Source organism: Desmodus rotundus, chromosome 12 (assembly GCF_022682495.2).
Source record: "Desmodus rotundus isolate HL8 chromosome 12, HLdesRot8A.1, whole genome shotgun sequence".
NCBI classification, from domain to species: Eukaryota; Metazoa; Chordata; class Mammalia; order Chiroptera; family Phyllostomidae; genus Desmodus; species Desmodus rotundus.
In genome coordinates, this window is record NC_071398.1 from 91,068,983 (window position 1) to 91,090,024 (window position 21,042).

At 51.8% G+C, this 21,042-nt stretch overlaps 1 protein-coding gene across 2 annotated transcripts in view; it reads right to left on the reverse strand.

Moving 5' to 3' along the window:
• CACNA1E (calcium voltage-gated channel subunit alpha1 E) overlaps window positions 1-21,042 on the reverse strand; it is a 413,895-nt gene that overhangs the window by 71,996 nt on the left and 320,857 nt on the right. For both annotated transcript variants that reach the window (XM_053915565.1, XM_053915566.1), the window contains exons 10-20: window positions 15,717-15,832; window positions 11,443-11,496; window positions 10,716-10,805; window positions 9,272-9,481; window positions 8,444-8,556; window positions 6,758-6,870; window positions 6,268-6,399; window positions 5,734-5,806; window positions 4,755-4,872; window positions 2,829-2,896; window positions 2,135-2,232 (exon numbers count right to left, since the gene is read on the reverse strand). In XM_053915565.1, coding sequence (XP_053771540.1) covers window positions 2,135-2,232; window positions 2,829-2,896; window positions 4,755-4,872; window positions 5,734-5,806; window positions 6,268-6,399; window positions 6,758-6,870; window positions 8,444-8,556; window positions 9,272-9,481; window positions 10,716-10,805; window positions 11,443-11,496; window positions 15,717-15,832 — 1,185 coding nt within the window. The remainder of the gene's footprint in view (window positions 1-2,134; window positions 2,233-2,828; window positions 2,897-4,754; window positions 4,873-5,733; window positions 5,807-6,267; window positions 6,400-6,757; window positions 6,871-8,443; window positions 8,557-9,271; window positions 9,482-10,715; window positions 10,806-11,442; window positions 11,497-15,716; window positions 15,833-21,042) is intronic.

A 21,042-nucleotide genomic window follows, 5' to 3' on the forward strand; every position in this document is an offset into this window, starting at 1 on the left:
CTCCATAAACAGCGAGCTTCTACTCTGGGCCGAGTACCTTCCCCAGCTCACGGCTCCAAACCCACTCTTCCCCCAGGCTTCCTCATCTCTCTCAGCAGCAGAACCACCCACTGCTAAGCGGCAGCCGGTCCTACCCAGTGGCATGTGTGCATACCTGTGTGCGTATTTTTAACCCAAATTCATGAGTTCAGGGAAGGTGGGGTAGAAACTACTTGAGGGCCAGAGAATATTCTAGAGAGAAAGGAGTTCTTTTGCTTTTCTCCATCATTTTTTAACAAATTTTTTTGGGGGGCAGGTTTTTTCCCTACTCATAGAGGAGGGTGCCAGAAGCCAGACCTTCACAGTTTTGAAAGGTGAGGGCAGGCAGCCGTGCATGGAAGGGAGGGCTCTGTATGTAACTCTGAACGCCCCTTCACAGGAGCGATGGGCCAACAGGGGCTCCTCCCTCACTAGCTTCAAGGAGATGACGGACAGGGTCTGGTGCCACTTCCTGGGGATCTCAGACCTTCTCTGTAGACACCCAGGGCCACTCACACCATCCTCACGCAGGCCCAGGAGCAACAAGAGGAACTCATGGTCCTGGAGTCATATCTCGGTCTCTCCTCAGACAGCTCCCTCCGGCATCACACAGCGGGGTGAGCCCCACACAGGGCCCAGGCCCACTGCCTGCAGCTCTACCAGCAACCACAGGTCCAGGCTGGATCCTTAAAAGGGCCTGTGCACTGACCACTCTACCACCTCCCTAAATCCACTCAGCTGGCTCCTGTTCCCGGGGGCTGCTCACACTACCCTCGCAAAGGTCACTTGCCGCTTTCATGCTGCTGAACCTGGCTGTCCCCTTGCTGCCCTCCTCTTACGTGATTTCTCAACAGCATTCACCTCCGCTGTCCACCCCCTCCCTCCTGAGCAGCGCCCTTCGCGAGCTCTCGTCATGCTTTCTGGTTCTGTCTCCTACCTCCTGGTGGCTCCCCGCCAGTCTCCTTGGCAGGTTTCTCCTCAGCCAGACCTCCAGGCACCAGAGGGCTCTGGGCCTCTGTCCTCGGCTCGTCCCTTCTCTACTTTGATCCTCCCCGGGTCAGGCCACCCTCACCAGCAGCTTAAATACCATCCAACCGCAAATGGCTCCCCCGACATCTTTATCCCTAGCCCCAACTTCTTCTCTAGGCTTTAGATTCATGGAATCAGCAGCCTATTCAACATCTCTACTTGGATATCTTTTAAGTTTCTCAAATTTAATGTGGCCAAAATGAGCCTCAGCTTTCCACTGTTCTCCAGGGCATCACACACACCGCCGCCATCTGCCCTGTTGCTTAAACCACACACCTTAGCACCTGGGAGAAACGTTTCTTCTCTTCCTCTATCCATCTGCCCCCCTGTCCCCCGCCCCATATCACATTTACTCCACTGTTAGCTCACCCTGCTGGGTCCCCCTCCAAAACAGAGAAGGAAGGGGGTTACTTCTCACCTCCTCCACTGGCACCCCCCTGTGGGCCATCATTCATCTGCCTTTAGAGCCAACTTTCTGCGCCCTTGCCTCGATCTCGGCCCCCAAAATTCATTCTCCACCAGGCAGAGTGACCTTTTAAAAGTATAGATCTTGTCCTATCCACCCTTCTACGTTAAACTCTCCCAGAATTGCAGTTAGAATAAAAACTAAAATCCTCCCCCTGGACCTTCGGGACCTCCCCGAGCTGGCTCCTGCCCACGGCCCTGACCTCGCCCCATTCCTCCTTGTCCTCCCCACGCCAGCCACTTGCTGGGGAGTGCTCTTCCGGCAAATGCCACATGAGGCTTTACACACATTTTGGCCTCTGCTTAAATGTCGCCTCTTCTGAGAACGCTGCCCGGACTGCCCGAAGGTACTCCACCCAGCTCTCTTCCCCCTCTGCCTTACTGCCGTTGCCTGTGTTTTACAGCAGTTTATCACTACTGAAAATTATTTGTGTGTTTATTATCAAGCTCGCACACTGAAATAACACCTCTGCGAGAACAGAGACCCCGTCTTGCTCACTGCTGTATTCACAGGACATTTCCTCGCACGGAGCAGGGGCCCTGAGATAGTACTCGGCACTCGAACCGACGAGCCGCCTGCCAGCACAGGCGCGTGGGGCGTGGCGGGGGGCTGCCGACTCACTCGATAGAGGGCATGTTGGGCGCGGACATCGGGCTGACCTCCTTGGCCTTCTGCAGTGCGTGCTTCTGGTTGAAGGCCTCCTCTTCCTCCTGCTCATCCTAGACACAAGGAAGACATGAGTGTGCCTGGGACCCCCACAAGGGAGGGGGGGCCCCTTCGCTCTCCCCAGGAGTGCTGGAGACAGGAGAGGCGAGGAGCATGAGGGAAGAGGTGAAAGGAGGCAGAGTGAGGTGAGGTTAGCTAAATGGAGGTCAAGCCCACGCCCCCGCCCTCGGTGGAGCTGGCCACAGCTGTAAAGGTCACAGGCCAGAGCTGACAACACCTGTCAGACGTTCTGTCTGGAAGTGAAGCCCCGAGGCTGTGCCTCCCACCTGCCCTCTTCCCCACACAGCTAGGTGCTCCGAGGGCTTCAGTATTTTCTTCATTCTCCATGTTATAATCCTTCAAAGGGCCCCCTTGAGGGTTTGCAGTGACTGAGCTGTTATATACTGTATCCATGGGAGACCCAGCCTGGTCTCAGGTTCACCAAATTCAGTGCAAGTGAAGCAGGCTTCCTGCATGGGTGTGTGGCTCTCCAACTGTCCAGAACCTCCCAGAAGGGGCCAGACAACGCAGGCTTCTGGAGAGAGCCCCAAAGGCCAGAGGGCACCCAATGGCACCAAGAACCACCAGCTCCCCAGACAGCAATGCTTACCTTGGTCAGCTCCTGGGCGTTGGCCAGATTGTCCACAGCAATGGCCAAGAACACGTTCAGCAGCGTGTCTGGGGTGACGAGTTAAGGACAGGCAAGTAAGAAAAGCAGAAGGCTTCGAAGCAAGGCTGAGAGGGATTGCATGCCTTTCTTGCTGGGACACTAGAAGCTACCCCAAAGGGTCCCTTAAGCAGGAGCTGTGGGAGCAGGGACAGAGATACTATGCAATTCTGTTGGAAGGAGAGTATTTTCTCTCCTTCCACGTATCATCTCTTTGAACAGGACAGAGAAATACATGGATGAATGAGACAGCCTTTAAACAGCTGTGCTGTCTACTCATGGCAACATCAGATACAGAAACAGTGAACAACGAGATGGGCAGGGAACTCAATGGAGGAGCGCATCTCTCCTTCTGGGAAGCTGGAACTGAAGCCCAGCAGGACCAGTCCTGCCAGTCTGTTCTTAAAGGCGAAGAGAAATGGGAACCCACAACCCCATCACGGACCAGCTCTCAACAATGGGATGTGAACTGATTTCTCTCATTCTTCTCGTCCTGGACAGCTTCTGTATTTCATTTAATCAGCTGTCACTGGGCTCACAAGGTCATAGTGGAACCCATTTCAGTTCTACGCTCTAACCTCTAAAGGCCCAATTCTCCAACTGTCTTTGAGGCCCATGCGTTCTAGAACAAAGAACTGGTTCCAGTATAAAACTCCAGATCAGACTATGTTCAGAGTAAAAGGAAAATCAAGGAGCCACTGAGACAAACTGGCCTCCCATTTCCAAAACTCACTGCACAGCTTTCTTCTCATGGGGTTCTCTCTAGTCTACAGTCTGCTTTGGCCCCTATTTATTTTCAGGGCAGGAGACCTGAAGGAGCTCTTCTCCCTGCAAGATTATAGAAGATGCCAAACCACAGCCATAACACACAGCTCTCCATTTCTACTCTGCCAGTCCCCACGCAATGCAAGTCCCACTCCCCCCAAAACATCTAACGGTCACGTAGAAGTTTGTAGTTCATGAGGTGCACTCAGATAAGTTATCTCATTTCCCACTCACAACTAACAGAGAGAGAGAGATACTGTTCTCCTTTCACATGTGAAAACTAGAAGCTCAGAGAGACAAAGGGACTTTCCCAAGGCCACGCAGCTGGTGAGCAGAGCTGCTGGGATTAAACCCCAATATTCCTTGATCTAGACCCTCTGACCAGACATGGGTTTGGGAAATAGGTGGACTTGGTTTCTGCTCTCCCTTTCTGGTTGAATAATTGTTTGATATTGGTCAAATTATTTCTTCTATGTCTTACGAAGCAAGGATTGGATGAAACAGAGCCAGTAAAGAACCTAGGACACGCAGAGACTCATGAATAGCACCAACACAATCAATGTGAGATGTGCTTGCTGGCAGAAACCATAACGCTAGTGTGTCAGACAGCTCACTGTGTGTAGGCTCTGTTCCATATTAACACGGAATTAACTTATTATGAGGGTTATGATCTGCCCACAGCCCAGACCACGGTGATCTCTGTCCTCTCCTCTCTCCCCAGCTCACAGAATCTCCAACCATGCAATGACAGCCTCATATGGTATTATTAGTGTGTGCCGTAGGTTTGCACGATACTCTGTCTTCTTCCTATTTTTCCCCTTTACCCAACTAGTGTACACATTCCTGAAGGTCAGCATCCTTGTTTCTCTCAGTGCACAGAGCAATGTCCATCCCCCCACCCTTCCGCCGCCCCACTCCTGTTCTAACACTACCATCACCTCCCTCCTCCGCCACCAGCGCGTCCTTCACCACCTTCACCTCCTTCTCCACCTCCACCTCCTTCTCCACCTCCTCCCCCACCATCTCTCCCCTCCCTGCTCCTTCCTCCTCAAATGCTGGTCTGGGCAGGCAGGAAGCACAAGCGGAGCATCTTAAAAAGGATACAGTTTCCAAACAAGGTGAGCACAATGAAATAGATGGCTGACCACATGCCCGAGCTGACGCCGCCCTGGGAGCGGATCCCGTTGTACATCACCTCATTCCAGTCCTCACCCGTCAGGATCTACGCAAAGCAAACAACAGGCAGGTCAGGAACCTGGGCTGGCGGAGCAAATGGGGCCGTGTAAAGGGAGAGCCCTGGGCCTGAGTCTCTTCCATCTACCCCCTTACTTGACCATTCCTGTCAGGGAAGAGAACAGAAAAGTCACCCCCACGAAGAACCCTAAACTTTCTGCAGGTCTGGAAGAGGGTCTTAGGCACTGAAAAGTGGAAGAGCATTAAAAGGAAAGATTCTGTTCCTCAGACTACAGAGCCCCTCCCACCTGCACTTTGCCAGGCCTGTAGGGATCACTCAGGTCAGGTATGGTCTGGTCACTCCCCACCTGTCACCAGAGCTGCCAAGGCACAGTTCCTAAGACAGTAACATTATGGAAAGAGCTTTGTGGGCACCAGATCTGGAAACCTCGGTTCTGGCTCAGCCTCAGATCCTGGCTAAGTAGTGTTTTTCTTTGGTCTAAGACATTACTGATTTTGAATTTCCCCCATTATTTATAAAGCCTTTGGGGGGGGCAGGTAGAAAAAAATACTTCATTAAATGATTATGTGTGTTAGAAGATGCTTCTGGTTTCAGAAAACCACAAATGCAGTATGTCACTGAATGTCTTTGACTTAATGTCTCTTAAAAGTCACAATGTAGGGGGAAGGTCAACGAGGTCATCACGGGGGGCCCTTCTATTACTGGGGAGAACAGAGCTACAGAAACCCTAGGAACTATCGTGGGGATGAGTCCTCAACGAGCACGCATATCCAATAAGCCCAGGAGGAGCCTGGAGGGGAAACATAGGATTCTCCTAACACATCAGCGCCCCGCGGTGTGTGCCCAGGGTCCCCCCAGGGTATTTTTAACCCCAGGTCGGCCTCCTACCTGGAACACAGTCATGATGGCCGCAGGGAAAGTGTCAAAGTTCGCTGAAGGGGTCCCGTCATTGAAGTTGAACCTGAGAAGGAAGTTCAGAGGGAAGAATGGAGTGAAAATTCTCACACGCCAAGTTTTCCCTTCCCGAGATTACACCATTTTCATCACTTCTTCCCCACTTTCTGCACATACATTCCCCCCATGCCATGTAATTTGTAAAGATGGCATTTGAGACTATGACAGATGCACTGTGCTCTTTGAAGGGCATGGGAAATGAGATGGGGTTTGGGCTGATCCGGAGTGACAGGGCCCCATGCTATACATTTCAGAGACAGCTCCAGAGGAAGGGTCTCCGGAACAAGAACCCTGTACAAGGTGAGAAGGTGACAAGCAGAGACACTTGCTCCACAATACACACAGCGGGTGACTGGGGTGAGGGACAAGGGCAAACAAGATGGCGACATGGTGACTGAGTGAGTGACCCTGGGGCTCACAGGCTGAAGCTCTAAGGCTCCTCTGGATGGAAAGCTGGTTGGTGCTTACCTGCCTCCAAACAGCTGCATTCCTAGGAGAGCAAAGACAACGATGAAGAGGAAGAGGAGGAAGAGCAAACTGATGATAGACTTCATGGAACTCATCAAGGAGACCACCAAATTCCGCAGGGATGCCCAGTACCTACAAAACCCAGATGGCATGACAGCGGTGAACAGAGACTACGGAGTTACTCCCAAGTCCAGCTGGGCATCTGCCTGGTGGCCTAGGAATAAGCTGCATTTGTATCCTTGTAGGGAGCAGAGATGGCAGCAACAGGGCGGTGCCCCTTGGGGATGCGGCTCGGGACTTGGCATCGTGGGTGTTCCTTCAGGTTGGGTCACCGGAGGCGGTGGAGGAGGTGAAGGGTGCAGTTGGGGGTACGGTAGGGCAGGGGAACACATGGTAAGGGGGATGACAGGATGGAAGAAAGTACAATAAGGCAGAGGGAAGCCTCCGCTCTCAAAGGTGGTTGGGAAGAGTCCAGAATCGGATCACTTACTTTGTTATTTTAAATATTCTTAGCAGCCGAAGAGCTCGTAAGACACTGATCCCAAAAGACGTGCCAGGTCTGAAGATTGCCCAGACCACTTCGAAGATGCTGCCCACTGTGACCTAGAGGGCCAGACCCAGGCACAGTCAGAGGAGGAGGGGAAGGGGGCTGAGGGAGGACAGACGGACATTCTGGTGTTCCGCAGTCACCAGTTCTCCCTGGTGACTCCCCTCCCCACCCAGCCCACTCCAACAGGACCACCTAGTTGTGAAGGCTGCCCAAGCGACAGTGTCTGCCTCTCTCCCCACGGCTCTCTGCCTCCCTGCTGACTTTAATCCTCCATGCTGTAGGTTGGTTTACTGACTGCTGTTCTGTCCTTGGTGAAAAGTGCAGGTCACCACTTCCACACAGATTTGACAGCCATAACCATTCTTACGTTATAACACCTTGAACAGACAGGGGGTGGTCCTCCAGGCAAGGGAACTGATTTGAATTAGTACGGGCTGTATTCCATAGAAATATTCAGGGCCCCGTTCTCTCACTGTTCTAGAATTTAGTGCCAACAAGAATGGTTTGGTCACCTGTACAGTAAGTATCTTTCGGTCACTCAGGTCCCACACAGCCCAGTGTGACGGTGCTACTGGGGGGCATAGAATCTGATCGCTGAAGGACATAGCAATGTCAGATTAAGAACTGAACTATTTTGTTTTAATTATATACCTATTGATCGTCTACTATAGAGTCCCTACATTGCACTCGGAGAAATAACCGAAATTCATCCTCACAGCAACTCTGAAAATACGTGTACAAAGAAAACTAAGGTTAAAATGGGTTTTCACTGGCTGTTATGCCTGAAAATCGCCCGTACTCAGAAACATATGTTCCAAGTTAAAATGCAGATTGGCAAGTGCTCAAAGTCCTTGGCACGTAACCGAAAATTTGGCAGAAAGAGAAGTAGGTTTGGCAGGAGGAGAAGTGGTTCAGGAACCCAAAGTCGTGCAGCCCAGTGCTGCGGCTAATGAGCTGTGTGGACTTGCACATGTGACCTCTGTGCGTGGGCAGGCTAACTCCTCACACACAGCGCTGTGGACAGGGCTCCTGAAGGCCACAGAGGACAGAAACATACGTGAAAGCACTTGAAGACTGCTAGCGACGTGCACAGTTATACGCCGGCATTATTTAGGAAGTGGACACCGGACCTCCTAAGCTAAGACGTGTGGGTGTGCATTCCTGTGCGTGTCTGTAAGAGGCTGCACATCTAGGTAATTTCCCCAATTGTAACTGAACTAAAGATCCAAAATATACAAGCTGCTCTTTTTTCATTGAGCCACCTTCCAGAATCAAGTCTTTTGTCCTGTTCTCCCAGGCACCCCCTGGACAGTAAGTGGTCCAAAACTCTGGCTAGGGGGGCTTTGTCAAACCCACCGAACTACGCACTGAAGTGTGCCCTCTCTGCTGTGCGTGTTATTCTTCAGTGGAAACATTAAAAGCAAAAGAGCTTAAAAAAACCCCAACAAACCCTAGCATGGCCAGGATTCACTCATTCCTGACCTCCTGTTAGCTAATCTTATCTATTCCCCTCGGATAATTTCTGATTTCGGAGCGTCATGCTGGGCAAGAGAGTAGGCTGCTAATATCTCTGTGTGGCGTATCGACAGAGGAAGGCAGAGGACAGGCGGGCTGCCGAGCACTTACCCCAAAATCAAAGCAGTTGAAGGAAGAGTGAAAATAAAGGCGAGGGCCCATGCCGTACATCTTCAGGGACATCTCCAAGAGGAAGAGTCCCAGAAACAAAAATTCTGCATAGTCTGAAAGCAACAAAAGCAGGAGTGTTTGTTCCCCGGATGCTGTGGGCTCCTGCACTCCCCAGCCCAACACCCCCACCCGCACAGGGGCCCTCAACACCAGGAGCACCACGCATGTGAGGTTGGGCATGGCAGGTCAGTGCCGGGCAAAACCTAATGACTTTGGAACTCAATGGCCCAGGAGGAGCCCCAGGCACTCCATGGGTCAGCTTCACTCTCCTTCAACAGGTGGGTTTGTCACCACCCTTTAAATGGCTTTGATGAGAGGGCCAGACTGGCCCTCCACACACCCAGCTGTGACAGCCTCCCGGAGCTTCTCTCGCATCCAGTGGCAGCCTTACCTAGAGGTACCTCCTTCAGTTCCCTTTTTGGTCTATAGAGGCATCTGTCACCCTAAGAACTTTTTCCCTAGGACTTTGGTGACCAAAACTCCCGATGCCATTGAGCCTCCTCAAAATAGTAAGTGGAAGGCTCAAGTTGTAACTCTATCTTGTTGACTCAGAAGCAAAGATTTGTTTATCTGATTCAGCAATGAATGACGGATTGAAATGGTTCTGTGATAATGCCGTCTCCTTGGGGACATCTCTGGCCTCCCTCCCAACGTGAAGAGGGAGGACTCTGGGTGGCCAGAACCGTCGCCAGGCCCAGCACGATGCCTGCCCTGACACTCACACCCCAGTCCAGCCGCCCCGCGCACCAGCAGTCACAGGTCACTCACAGAGGAGGTGCGTGAGCCACTGGGGCTGGTTGTGATGGACAATGGCCACACAGGCGGTGTTGAGAGCCACAAGGCTCAGCACAATCCAGTAAAACACCTGGGATTTAACCATGTGGCGGATGGAGATGCGCAGAAGCCTTTCTTTGTGCCGGAAATAGGAGGCGCCATCCACCTTTGTGCTTTTGATGCTGGCTCGGGCAAGAGGGGTGCCTGTGGGGGAGAAGTAAGGAGAAACAATGAGGCTGCAATGAAGATCACCCTTCGCGGCGAAGGGGCTTCTAAAGGGCAAGGTGGCCGCCATGCTGCAGGCCCCAGGAATAGCCGTGTTCAGCAGTTTCTGCAGCAGAGAGCCCCGCTCTTCCTCTGAGCACGCTCAGGCCTAGCAAAGATTCCCGGGGCAGACCACCAGCCATATACCGGGTGTCTTGAATCCTAATAGGATCGTGTTTAGGTTTGTAACAGCCTGGGCTTCTCTCCGGCCCTCCCTTTTAAGTATGCTTCAGGCACCAGAGTGCTTCTGCCGCCTTTGTGATCTTTCTGGCGTGGGCAGCCTGACGCGGCAGTGAGCTGTGTCTCTTCTGCGTTCAAGGACGGAGACCCTTCTCTCTTCCAGAGGAGGAAACATCTGCCACCAGCCAGAATCTCTAAGGGAGCCCGGGACTGAACAGCAGTCATGCTAAAGGGCTGTCAGTAGGAATTTGTACAGATGTCACAGGAAAGGAGGAGCTGGAAGGAGAGAGGTGCCCCTGGAGTTAAGCAAATGACTGCAGCTTCTCCAAGGGGGGTTTACCAGGAGCCACAGACCCTCTGAATCTTTTCGACACACCTCAGAGTCGGATCTCCCAGAGGAGGGAACAGGCGAATGGACACAAGATCCCACCTGAAGCATCTGGGTGGGACTGTTAGTCCTAAGCATGGCCATGTTTGTGTCAACAGTATCCCCTGGTCCATTTTTTTTCTAAGTCAACGTCGTGTAGATTACATCCCTTTCTAAATACCGCATTTTGCCATGTATAATGCGCACCCATGTTTTTGGCCCAAACTTTCAGGCAAAAAAATCTGTTGTTTTATTTTTTTAACTCAATTATTTATTTATTTATATTTAGATACAAAACCTATTATCGTATTCCAGGATATTATTTTGCATACCAATATCGTTATTGCTTTCTAGAGTTACACTTTTAACACAAAAGCATAAATAAAAGAGTTAAAAACATTTATATAGATACGGAATTAGTACTACCCATGTATAATGCACATCCTTATTTTTCCCTCAAAAATTTGGGCAAAAAAGTGTGCATTATACCCAGCAACATACGGTCAGTACATCCCTCAGCTCTGGATTCTTTGGATTCTCTTCCTCCTCGTGGTGCTTCTCTAAAGGCAGGCTCTTCCCTTTCCTGGGAGGGTCTGGGACGTGAAAGACCCAGCTGGCTCCACTCACCCACAGAGGCGATATCGACACAGCGCTCATCGCTGGAGTCTCGAGTCATGGCCTCCGTCCGGCTGCGTTTGATGGTGGCCCGCCGAAGCACTGCGCCGGGGGTGGAGGGGGGGGGGGTGGGGGGAGGATGGGGGACGGGGGTGAGAACACGCACAGCCAGATCGTTCTGGTCAAAACGAGGGCTGTGGGCCGGGGGCCTCTAGGACACAGGCGACTGCCCTTAAATACTTGAGCCAGGGCTACAGAAGTCACAAATGTCCACAGAGACATGACCGCTGTGCCCAGCGGTGCCTCTGAAACACTAGGACTCTGGCGTCTGTCCCAGGGCCCGTCCACACGCAGTGGAGAGATAGGCACTCCACATCTATCTGTGCTGGCTCCCAGTAAGCGAGGCCGCTTTCTGGTAATGAAAGCGGTCCCAAGGAATCCCCACAGATTTTCCAAGAAGGTCCCTTTGTAAGCCCTATGTTAGATGGTGGCAATTTCATCGTGCTTTATCAATGACGTGCCCTGGAACCAAGTACCTGGGTTTTCATCCCTTTAGAAAGCATTTAAATCTGGGACTCAATTCCCTTCCTGGTAAAGCATGAGGGATATTATGACAGAGACTTTGGTTTCAAATCCCAGAACACCCCTCTTGTATTTCTTTCTCCTCTTTTGATCCAGAGAGAGACTGCCGCGCTTAGGGGCAAATGCAAGTGGAGCTCGGCGCAGGTCGGAGCCTTACCTTCCAAGGCTGACGTTCCAGCATTTTTATTTTCTTCGGCAAGCATGACTTCCTCTACATGGAGACAAATGGTTTAGTAAATTATCTGTAAATGACAAATTATTTTGCTAAGTGAAAATCCCTCAGAAAGGGCTTTGGCTCCCGGGCAGCAGAGATGGAGCAAAGGGTTCCTAGTTAGTCTCAGGCTTTGGCAGCAGAGAGCCATCCAGGGCACGGGGGAGCTCCAGAGACACATCAGAACAGGAGGAAGTCCTTCAATGAGGGGTGCTTGGGGGAAGGTGGGTAAAATTTGGTTGTGTCTGACCCACTTGTTCAGGAGGATTCCCATGAGAGGCGAGCTGATCTTTTTAACTAAAAGCCCCTAAATCAATAGAAATGAAAAATTTCCATTTCTGTTTTTCCTTCTACCCACCCAGGTCCTTATCTTTGCTAACCCCTTAAACCGTTGCTACCAATGGGAGCTTCCTTACTTTCTCACGTTTGCAACGTAAACACCTACCCGCTCATTCAGGAGCTGATAGCCAGGTGTGGGCCCTAGCCTGCACCTGCAGGCTGGCTCCCCCTACCCCTATCCTGCCTCCTTGAGCAGGGCCTGAGCTGATGAAGCTGGGGCCACCAAGGACGTGTCCCTGTGATACTGGTTTTTGTCCATGATCTGTTCCTGGCACACAGAACTCTTAAAATCCTTAGAATTTATTGTCTTTGTATGCTAATGAGATGACTCATTGTGGGGGTGGCAGCTGAAGAATGGGGGCTGGTAACCAGAAGCACCAACTTTAGGATTAGAGGGCTTTCTAACTTTCAGCCGAGTCGTCCCCCTCCCACCTCCCGGGAAGGGAGAGGGGCTGGAGATTAATCAATCACCAATGGCAAATGTTTGCTCAATCATTCCAGTGTGATGGAACCTTCATAAAACCTAAACAATGGGGCTCAGGGAACTGCTGGGTTGGTGACCACACCAAGATACCGACAGGATGGCATGTCTGGACAGGGCACAGCAGCTCTGTGCCACCCCCCAAACCCTGCCCCACGCCTTGATCTGTATCTTTCTTCATTTTGGCTGTTCCTGAGTTGCAGCCTTTAAAATAAGCTGGTGTTAGTAAGTATAGTTTTCCCCACGCTCTGGAAGTTGCTCTAGTGAGTGATCAAACCTGGAACCCCTTAAGTTTGTAGTCAGTGGTGCAGAAACACAGGTCACTGGGGGACCCTGCTCGTGGCTGGACTCTGAAATAGGGACAGGCTTGCGGGACTGTCTTTAACCTGTGGGGTGTGCACTAGGCCCGGGGGGCACTTAGTGTCAGAATTGAATGGAATTGTTGGGTACCAGTGGGTGTGGGAGAATGGCAGGACTGGTTGGTTTGGAACGACATGTTTGGTTGCCAGTGTTTGGACACGGACCCCACCGTCGCTTGGCCTCCCCAAGAGTAGCCCTGTACTCCACACAGGTATCGTCATCGACAGGATTCGATTCTCGGAGACTTGCTAGGATAAGCCTCACTAGCATCCCTCCGAACTTGCCAACTAAATAGCCCATGTCTGGTGGGATTCGGTGTACTGTATTTGGAGAGATGTGGGATAGAGTTTTGGTCCCCATCCTCGCTCAGCCCATAATACACCAGTTTACAGACCTAAGCAATCACTGCTGAGGATTCCAGCCACCGGGGAAAAGCCTGCAGCAGGCCCTATTAAAGGACAGTTTAACTTAAGCACTTGTGACAAGTTCAAGGGCAAGCAGAAGAGGGCCAACTCATTACCACAATTCCACCTGCATATAAAATTAAGAGTATATAATGAATGTATTTCCCAGGGAGGGGGACGATTTTAGGCCGGGAGGATACCAGGGAGAATGCCATTATTCCAAGTGCTAATGTTTAGCTTTTTCTTTAGGTACAGCCTCCAGCGAAACTCTAAGTTAACAGGCTCAGTGTTATTGGAGGGATGCTCCTTGATGCAGACAAAGAGGGTTTTAAAGTCATTGGATAGTACATTTTGAGGGCATCATTTAAAATAGGTATTTGTTAAAATACCTCACAACAACCTGAACAACCTCAGCCAGAGTCCTGTGAGCTGTGCAGGGTGCCTGCACTCTAGGGTGGCAGGTCTGAGGGCCCCCCAAGCAGAGGGAGTTGTGTGGAGCTGCTGAGTGTGTCTCGGAAGCACTCGAGGGCTCTGGATATGCTGAAACCACCCCCTCCCCCAATGCCTTTTGCCAAGTTCGCTTTCGAACTTGAGATTGTCTTTCCAGGGAAATGTAACCCATATGTCTCTGATTCACTCATGTTCCATTTGCAAAGGGAAGGGCCAGGAAGCACAAGTTGACGTCACAGTACGTCTTTTTTCTTAGAAGGAGGAGAGAACCGGCTTTACCGACTGGAAGAAAGTGCCGCCTTGCCACCCTGCCTGGCTGTGAAAAGCAGAGCCACAAGGGGCAGCATCATGGCCACCTGGCCCTGGTCGGGGTGTGGAGGGCTCTCCCCAGCTCTGCTGCCAGCCTACACACTAGGGTGGTCCATCAGATGGCTCCTCCGCCCAGGACGCCAGTGACAGTTGGGGCTTCCAGCTGCTTGCCTGGCCTGGCAGCAGACCTGCTCAGTAAGGCTGAGTTACCCTTTTGGGAAGGGAGAAGGGATAGCCACCTTCATCCCCACACGGGAGCCTCAGAGGAGAAAGGGCGAGAGAAAAGCGCAGTCAGCACACACGGCTTGGCTCCGCTTCCAGAGGAGCCAAAGAAAGGCGGAGAGTCCCAAAGAGGGGGTGGTGATTGTTATGCGGCTTTGAAGTGGCATTTTCAATTACACTCTCCCTCACCTGGATGGACAGTCAAAAGCTGAGCCTAGGGCTGGCAGAGGCTCTGCGTGTTGTCCCCCCCTCTCTCTCCCAGCAGGGCGAGGTTCAGGCAAGCTGGCCTCAAATCCATTCCAAATTTTTCCCGAGAGACCTGACATTACTGCTACGCTTCTGACCCAGCCTAGACAGAAGGCACTGACGGTCATGTGTGACTTTTTATCCAAAAACAGGTACACTTTGCTCAGGAAGAAAATGAAGATAAATAAGACCAGTGCAAGCCAATCTGTAAAATAGTGAGGCAAGCAAACACAGCCTTTTCACTGACAGGGATGGGGAGGTCGAAGTCCCTCATACACAGCCGAGCCACGGTCCAACTTGAACCTGGCGGCTCTGGGGCTTAATGAAATCGTGATGGGCTCAGACCTAGGCCCCTGGCTGAGCAAGAATCATTCCTGAGGTGGAGCCAAGTGGGAGGAACTGATGACAGCGCAGGGAAGAGGCCACGCCAGCCCTCACCACCCTCTATTTCCCGACTTCCTGTGCCAGCCTCATAGCTGATGCCCTGCTTCTGGCCTCGTCCTCCTGTTGTATATTCTCAGTGCAGCCACCAAGCTCCCCTTCTGGACCTTAAATCAGAGTGTGGCCCCCTCTGTTCAAAACCCTCCTGCCTCACTCGCCTTTACAATGCTGGCCACGCCCAATCCACTGTCCTGTCCCCTCACCTGGGACTGCCCTCATCCTGCCTCCTGTCCCCTCCCTGCACACCCCCCACCCCCACCGACCCTGCAGCACAGCTGGCCGCTCCCACATTACAGCCTTGGCATTGGAGTATTCCCCCCTCAGATCTTCCTGTGGCTCGCCCCCTTATCTCCTTCAAGAGTCCCTCAAATAGGTCTACCCTGACCTATAGGTCTAGTTAAAGCTGCAACTTCCCTTACAGCCCACAGCCTTACCTGGATCTGTTTTCATTGGATGTTATCACCTTCTACAAGTTACTCATGGATTGTTTCACTCACTGCTGCCTCCCCCAACTAGAGGGTAACGTGCCCCACAAGGGTAAAGCCCCGGCTCAGAGCTGTGCCCAGGTGCCTGGAACATGACCCAGCACAATGGAAGCCCGTGATAAATATTTGTGGAATAAATAGATTGTTTATCCAGTAATGTTATCAGTATTAGTAGTACAAAATGCCACCAGCCCAAACTCAGCTCCAGGATTGGGTTACGTCACCGCTTACTCAGTTCACCTTGCTAAAATGCCTGTCTCAGGAAGGTGTTCAATGGAAGGACAGGGGCAGTTAGATGCCAGACACAGGAAAGTGGGACCTGCAGGGAACCCCACAGCGAATGAGGCATGTAGAGCTTCTGTCTGCTCTGGTCTAGGCTGCTTCTTTGCACGGAGGTATTGGGGGGTGAGCAGCAGGGAGATCTCTGCCGCCCATGCAGCCTGCCACCAGCCACCACCCGCCCCTGCCCCCAGCCGGCCATACCTGCTTTGTCTATCCAGGCACGGTACCCGTTCAGCTCCCGCTCAATCTGCTGCTGGCGCCGCAGTTTCATGAAAGCTCTCCGGTTCTCCACTCTTTCTCTCTCTTTGGCAAATTCCCTGTGGACAAGGAGGACACGGTTCACTGGGTTCGGGTAGTGCCACGACTAAGAGAAAGGGTGAAGCGAGGAGGAGGCAGAGTTCGAGCAGGCGCCTCTGGGCACCCCAGCTCCCTGCTCCTTGGTCCCAGGCTGCAGCTCCAACCTCCTTGAAAGGTTGCTCAGAAATGCACCGCGTTCAGCCTTCCCTAAGAACGTTCCCGGATCAGTTTCATCCCAATGAGCATGAACACCCTCGGCTTGCTCTATCTGGAACGGTGTTTTCTTAGTCACACGACAAACTAGGTCTCAAAACGCCGTAAGATCCACGTCCCCAGCTACAGCGGAGGCCCTTAACCCTCCGAGGGGCACGGCTACTCTTCATGCTTTTAATTACAACAGCGATTAATGTATACTGACCACTTATTGTACATCAGCCCTGTATGAAGTTTTTCATACCCGTTAACTCCTGTAACTAAGCACTATTAAAATTCTTGTTTTAATAGATGAAGAAACAGGCTTCGAGAAGAAGTAACTTGCTGGGATCTGAACTTGAACAGGCATGCTGGGCTTCCTCTAGGACCCCGTACCCTGTGGTGCTCAAGGATGGCTGTCACCGAAGACCAGTGACACGGGTGCCTTGCAGGGCTAAGATGCTGTGTGAAGATGGCTGGGCATGGAGAAATAAGAAAAGGCACACGCTAAGGGCACCTGGGCTGCAGGGAGAAGACAGAGGGAAGGTGGAGTGGGGTGGAGGGGGGATAGCGAGGCATTGGGAAAGCCAAGGTGAGGGCCAGGGACAAGACAGAGTCCACGGCCAGGCACAGGGGAGCAGAGCTGCTCTGTGGCACAGACAATGGAAAGACAAAATTCCCACAGAAAATGAGAGAAAAGAGCCATGCGGGCTGCCTGGCAGAGAAGAACACGACCAAATGCAATGGGTGAGCAAATAGGCAACAAGAAATGCTCATTTGCTAACAGGCCCCTCTGGGAACAGCCTCTTCTGACGCCCTTCCCATCACCACCCCCTTCCAGGCAAGAATCCCCCTTGCGAGAGTAGCATTGGGTGCTTGCCCACTGCCCTGGAAGCTGTCAAGGGGCCCCTCATAAACAAACAGGTGCCCCCAGAAGATGAGGGAGTCTGGCACCCACTGTGGGTCCTGTCAGCCACTCCCTCATGGCTAGGGAAGAGGAAATGAGCCAGGGGCTGAGGGACACGCCCCAGCCCCCATGCAGGGCACGGTGAGGGACCTTATGCGGTCCCTCCTGCCAAGACAAAGATGGATTCCTTGGCACAGACACCTTATAATGCTCATCACCAGGCTGAGGGCCTGGGAGCAGGCACGATGGAAGGAGAAATTCCCCTGGGTGTGGCTTCAGATGCGGTGGGCTCTGCTGAGAGTCTTGCCGGGGAGAGAGAGGGAGAGGGCTGAAAGGAGGGGCACCGGGGCCAGCGAGTGGCCAGGTGACAATTCAAGCCCTGGGGTTCCCTCCTTTCCTCACCGCCATTTAGGGATTTTAGCGGTCTGAAAGTGACAGGGGGCTGGCTTCGTTCATGGCGTCCCCAGCTATCAAAGTTCTTCCCTTTGGCTCTCTGAGTCTTTTCATCCCTCCCACCCAATGAGTGTGCTTTTCTGTTGGTGCTGTCTTCAGAGGGACACTAGAGCCACCCCGCCACTTCATCCTCACTGCCGCGGTCCAGGACCCCACCCTCTCCTGCCCAGACCATCCCAGGAGCACCGGCCTGGTCTCTCACCACCTGCCCCTCTTCCCTTCAGGTCCTCCATCTCACAGCCTTTGGACTTATCCTTCTAAAACAAGTGTCGGGCATGATGGCTTCCCAACCTAAAATAGCAACCAAAGCGAGTGGTATTTGTGGGACCCTTTCTAATTTTTAAGCACCTCTGTATATTTTCCTCAATCATTATAACCCTTCTGAGAAGAAGGCAGGACAGGTGTTTTGACCCTCAATTGGAAAGTTAGATAATTTGTCCAAGTTTAAGAAACAAAGCCAGGCATGGAGCCCAGCGGTGTCTGCTCCAAGGGTCCCAGCTCCTCCCGCCTGCACATCTGCCCACGGGATGCTTTGGCGGTTGTTTACCTGATCCTTTCATAGGTGCGTGCCTCAATTTTTCAACTACGCTCTGGGTGGACCCAGGGAGCTTTCAAGCAAGACCTTGAAAAAGGAGACTTAAAGCAGGCTGCCACCAGAGAACCCAATTATCCTTTAGCATCTGGAGCGAGGTCTCTCTTTTTCCGCTCAGAAAACTGAATCTAAGGGGGAAATAAGTGGCCCTTTGAGAAGGCAAGTATCCAAGGCCACTGGCACTAAGAGGAACCGTGACCCTCGGATCTTCTAAATTCCATCTGTTCTAACACCCCCCACCCCCCACTTGCTGCTAAATGGAGCACACACACCTGACATGGCCTTCAAAGTCTTTCTCAGTCTGACCCAGACCTTTCCTTTCAAACCTCACCTTCCCGCATTACTATCCACCCCTTGCACGCCGGCTGCCACCTCAGGCATGTTCCCTCCCCAGAGTGCTCTTGCTATTCCTGAAGAGGCAGTGCAGGTGGTTCAAGGCTTAGCTCAAACTGCCTCTTGGCCTGGCCTGTCAGAAGCTTTCTTCAAGGCCAGGCTGAAATGTCACCTCTTGTGTTTCACTTTCTTCTCCTCCACGCCCCGCAACCTCCCACAGTCCTTAGTCTCCCGGCCTCCCTTTCCTCTATTCCTTTACAGCTCAGGGAGCAGTGGGACCTTACTGTGCTGAGCTGTACATGAGACTTTCTCCTTCATGTGAGCTTTTGGTAAAGACACTGTGTCTTTCTTAGTGTTGTGTCCTCCCAGACAAGGCTAGGCCTGGCACATAGTATATGTTCAATAGGTTGTTTTTTTTTTTTTAATTAAAAATATCCAGGCTGACTTGGTGATCACACTGGTAGCTCCACCCTGGGACCCGAAGGCCTCAGTGAATCCATACGCCCTCCACGCACTGAGAGAAGCCAGCCAGGTGACTGTGGGGATGTACCAGCAGCCAGGTAACCCCTGGACACTGCGAGCACTCTTCATTGGCTCCACTAAAATCTCTGTGGAATTCATCTACAAAGTATGCAGTGTGTCCCCTCTCACTGGCCCCCAAATGACCTTGACTTCCGGTTGACAGGCCAACAAACCCAGGCTAACCTCCCTGTGTACTTGGAAGTTTCCTGGCTCTGGGTCTCACCAGCTGGCTTCCCTGCTCTCCTCTGTCATCTAAGGCCCCCTTTCCTCCCACCCTCCCACCTGGCATCTTCGCTGGGCTCACAAGCCCAGAGCCCAGACAATCTGGCCTGGGCTTTTTAAGAAGCCTCTTGCTAAAGGAAGTAAAGAACATGCACAGTGGGGACAGCCCCTTGTGGCCAATGCATCTCAGTGGGGGAGGAGCCGTGCTGGGGGCTTCGGCGTTCTGTTTATCCAGTGGCCCTTTTCTGTTTTTCCATTGGGAGCCCAGGGCAGAAAGTCTGGCCCCCGTGTCTTTGATGACACTTCTCCCCCCTTCCCTCACTGTCATCATTGTTTTCGCCCTTGGCTCATCTCCCGACTAGTCTGCAGGCTCCATGGAGCCAAGCGGAGCTGACATTGTATCGCATTCCAACCAGGAACCCATGAAGATGAATCCAAGGCCCAGTATGGTAACAGATTCCATGGAGGATGAAAATAACACATTAAGAACAACTCAGTCATCTAACACATCTGTGAAATTTTAAATTTACAAAGCACTTTCAGGTAAATTAGTTCACTTGTATTTGCAAAAACCCTGGGAGAGTCAGAAAGGTTCTGGTCCACGGTCACCCCATCTGCTGGAACTAAGCCAATGTCCTCCAAGGCCAGGTTAAAGGTGGTTTCCGCAAAGCCTCCACTGTCTTCTGTGCTATCTAGATGTCAACCTTTAAGATCTCCAAAGGGGATTTACTTAGTTTCAGCCTGGGGTTGAGGAAAATAAGGATATAAAAACAAGAGTATTTGTGTTTTTCCTAAAGGGCTATCTTTTTACTAGCAAAGCAGTATGAAAATCCATGCTCGGTGTTGGGCTAACAAAGACCTTGTATAAAACCCACAGCACAGTGAGTGATGCACCATTTGGTTTCTGTGTCCTCGTCATGACCATCAACCTACTTATACGCATGTGGCATTCTGGAGAAAACAGGGACACGCAGCATTCAACTCCGTGGCCTGCCAAAAATAACGGACTTTTCTAACCTTAGAGTCAATCCACCCACCGCTCTCGTGAGGACATCCGTGGCCAGACCCAGGAAAGGGAGGCATGTTCCTCCCACTGGTCCCCCCGGCCCATTTCCAGAGAACCTGCATCCTTTCTCCACTTCCCAGAGGATCCTGGGGTTTATTCCGATGACGCTGCTTTTGCAAAGACAAAGCAGATGACCATTACTGTCCTTATTCAGATAACGGCTGCCAGACTTCCTATTGAAAGGTCACTCAAAGAGAGGATGGCCTTCCACATAGCTCAGGTCATCCAGCTGCCTTGGACTAAGCCACAGGAGATTTAACAGGAGACAATGCGGCTGACAGCAGAAGAGAACTCATGGCCCCTAAGTCCTCTTGGCCTTGGCCTGTGGCTTAGAGTAAGAGAGGGGAAATCAGCTCCTTTTCATTGGCTCCATCCAGTGTGCCCACCCCCACAGATGTAAGAGAACGCAGGGTGGGATGCACATAGACTTCAGAATCCCAAACCAAGAGTGAACATAGATCCCCAAATGCTCAAGCAGAAATGCTACCAGGTCTACTCTCAGAGCTCCGCCCCCCAGGTGACACCTGCTGTTAATAACCTGGGCAGTGACCTCTCAGTCTCAGTCTCCTCTCCAGTCACTGCTGGCATCAGAGGGACACAGAAACCCTCAGCTCACAACCAGGGGCAGGAATAAATCGGATTTATTCTGGGAGTCCTCACAAGAGCCTTGTAAGACACTGTACAATGAGAGAGATCCGGTGAAAGGGCAGCCTGCGAAATGGGAGAGAATATTTGCAAATCATATGTCTAAGCAGGGGTTAGTACCCGCAATGTATAAAGAACTTATACAGATCAATAGCAAAAAAAAAAAACCCATTAGAAATGGGCAGAGGAAATGAATAGACATTTCCCCAAAGATATACCCATAACCATAGGCACATGAGAACGAGCTCAACATCACTAATCATCAGAGAAATGCAAATCAAAACCAAGGAAATGTCAT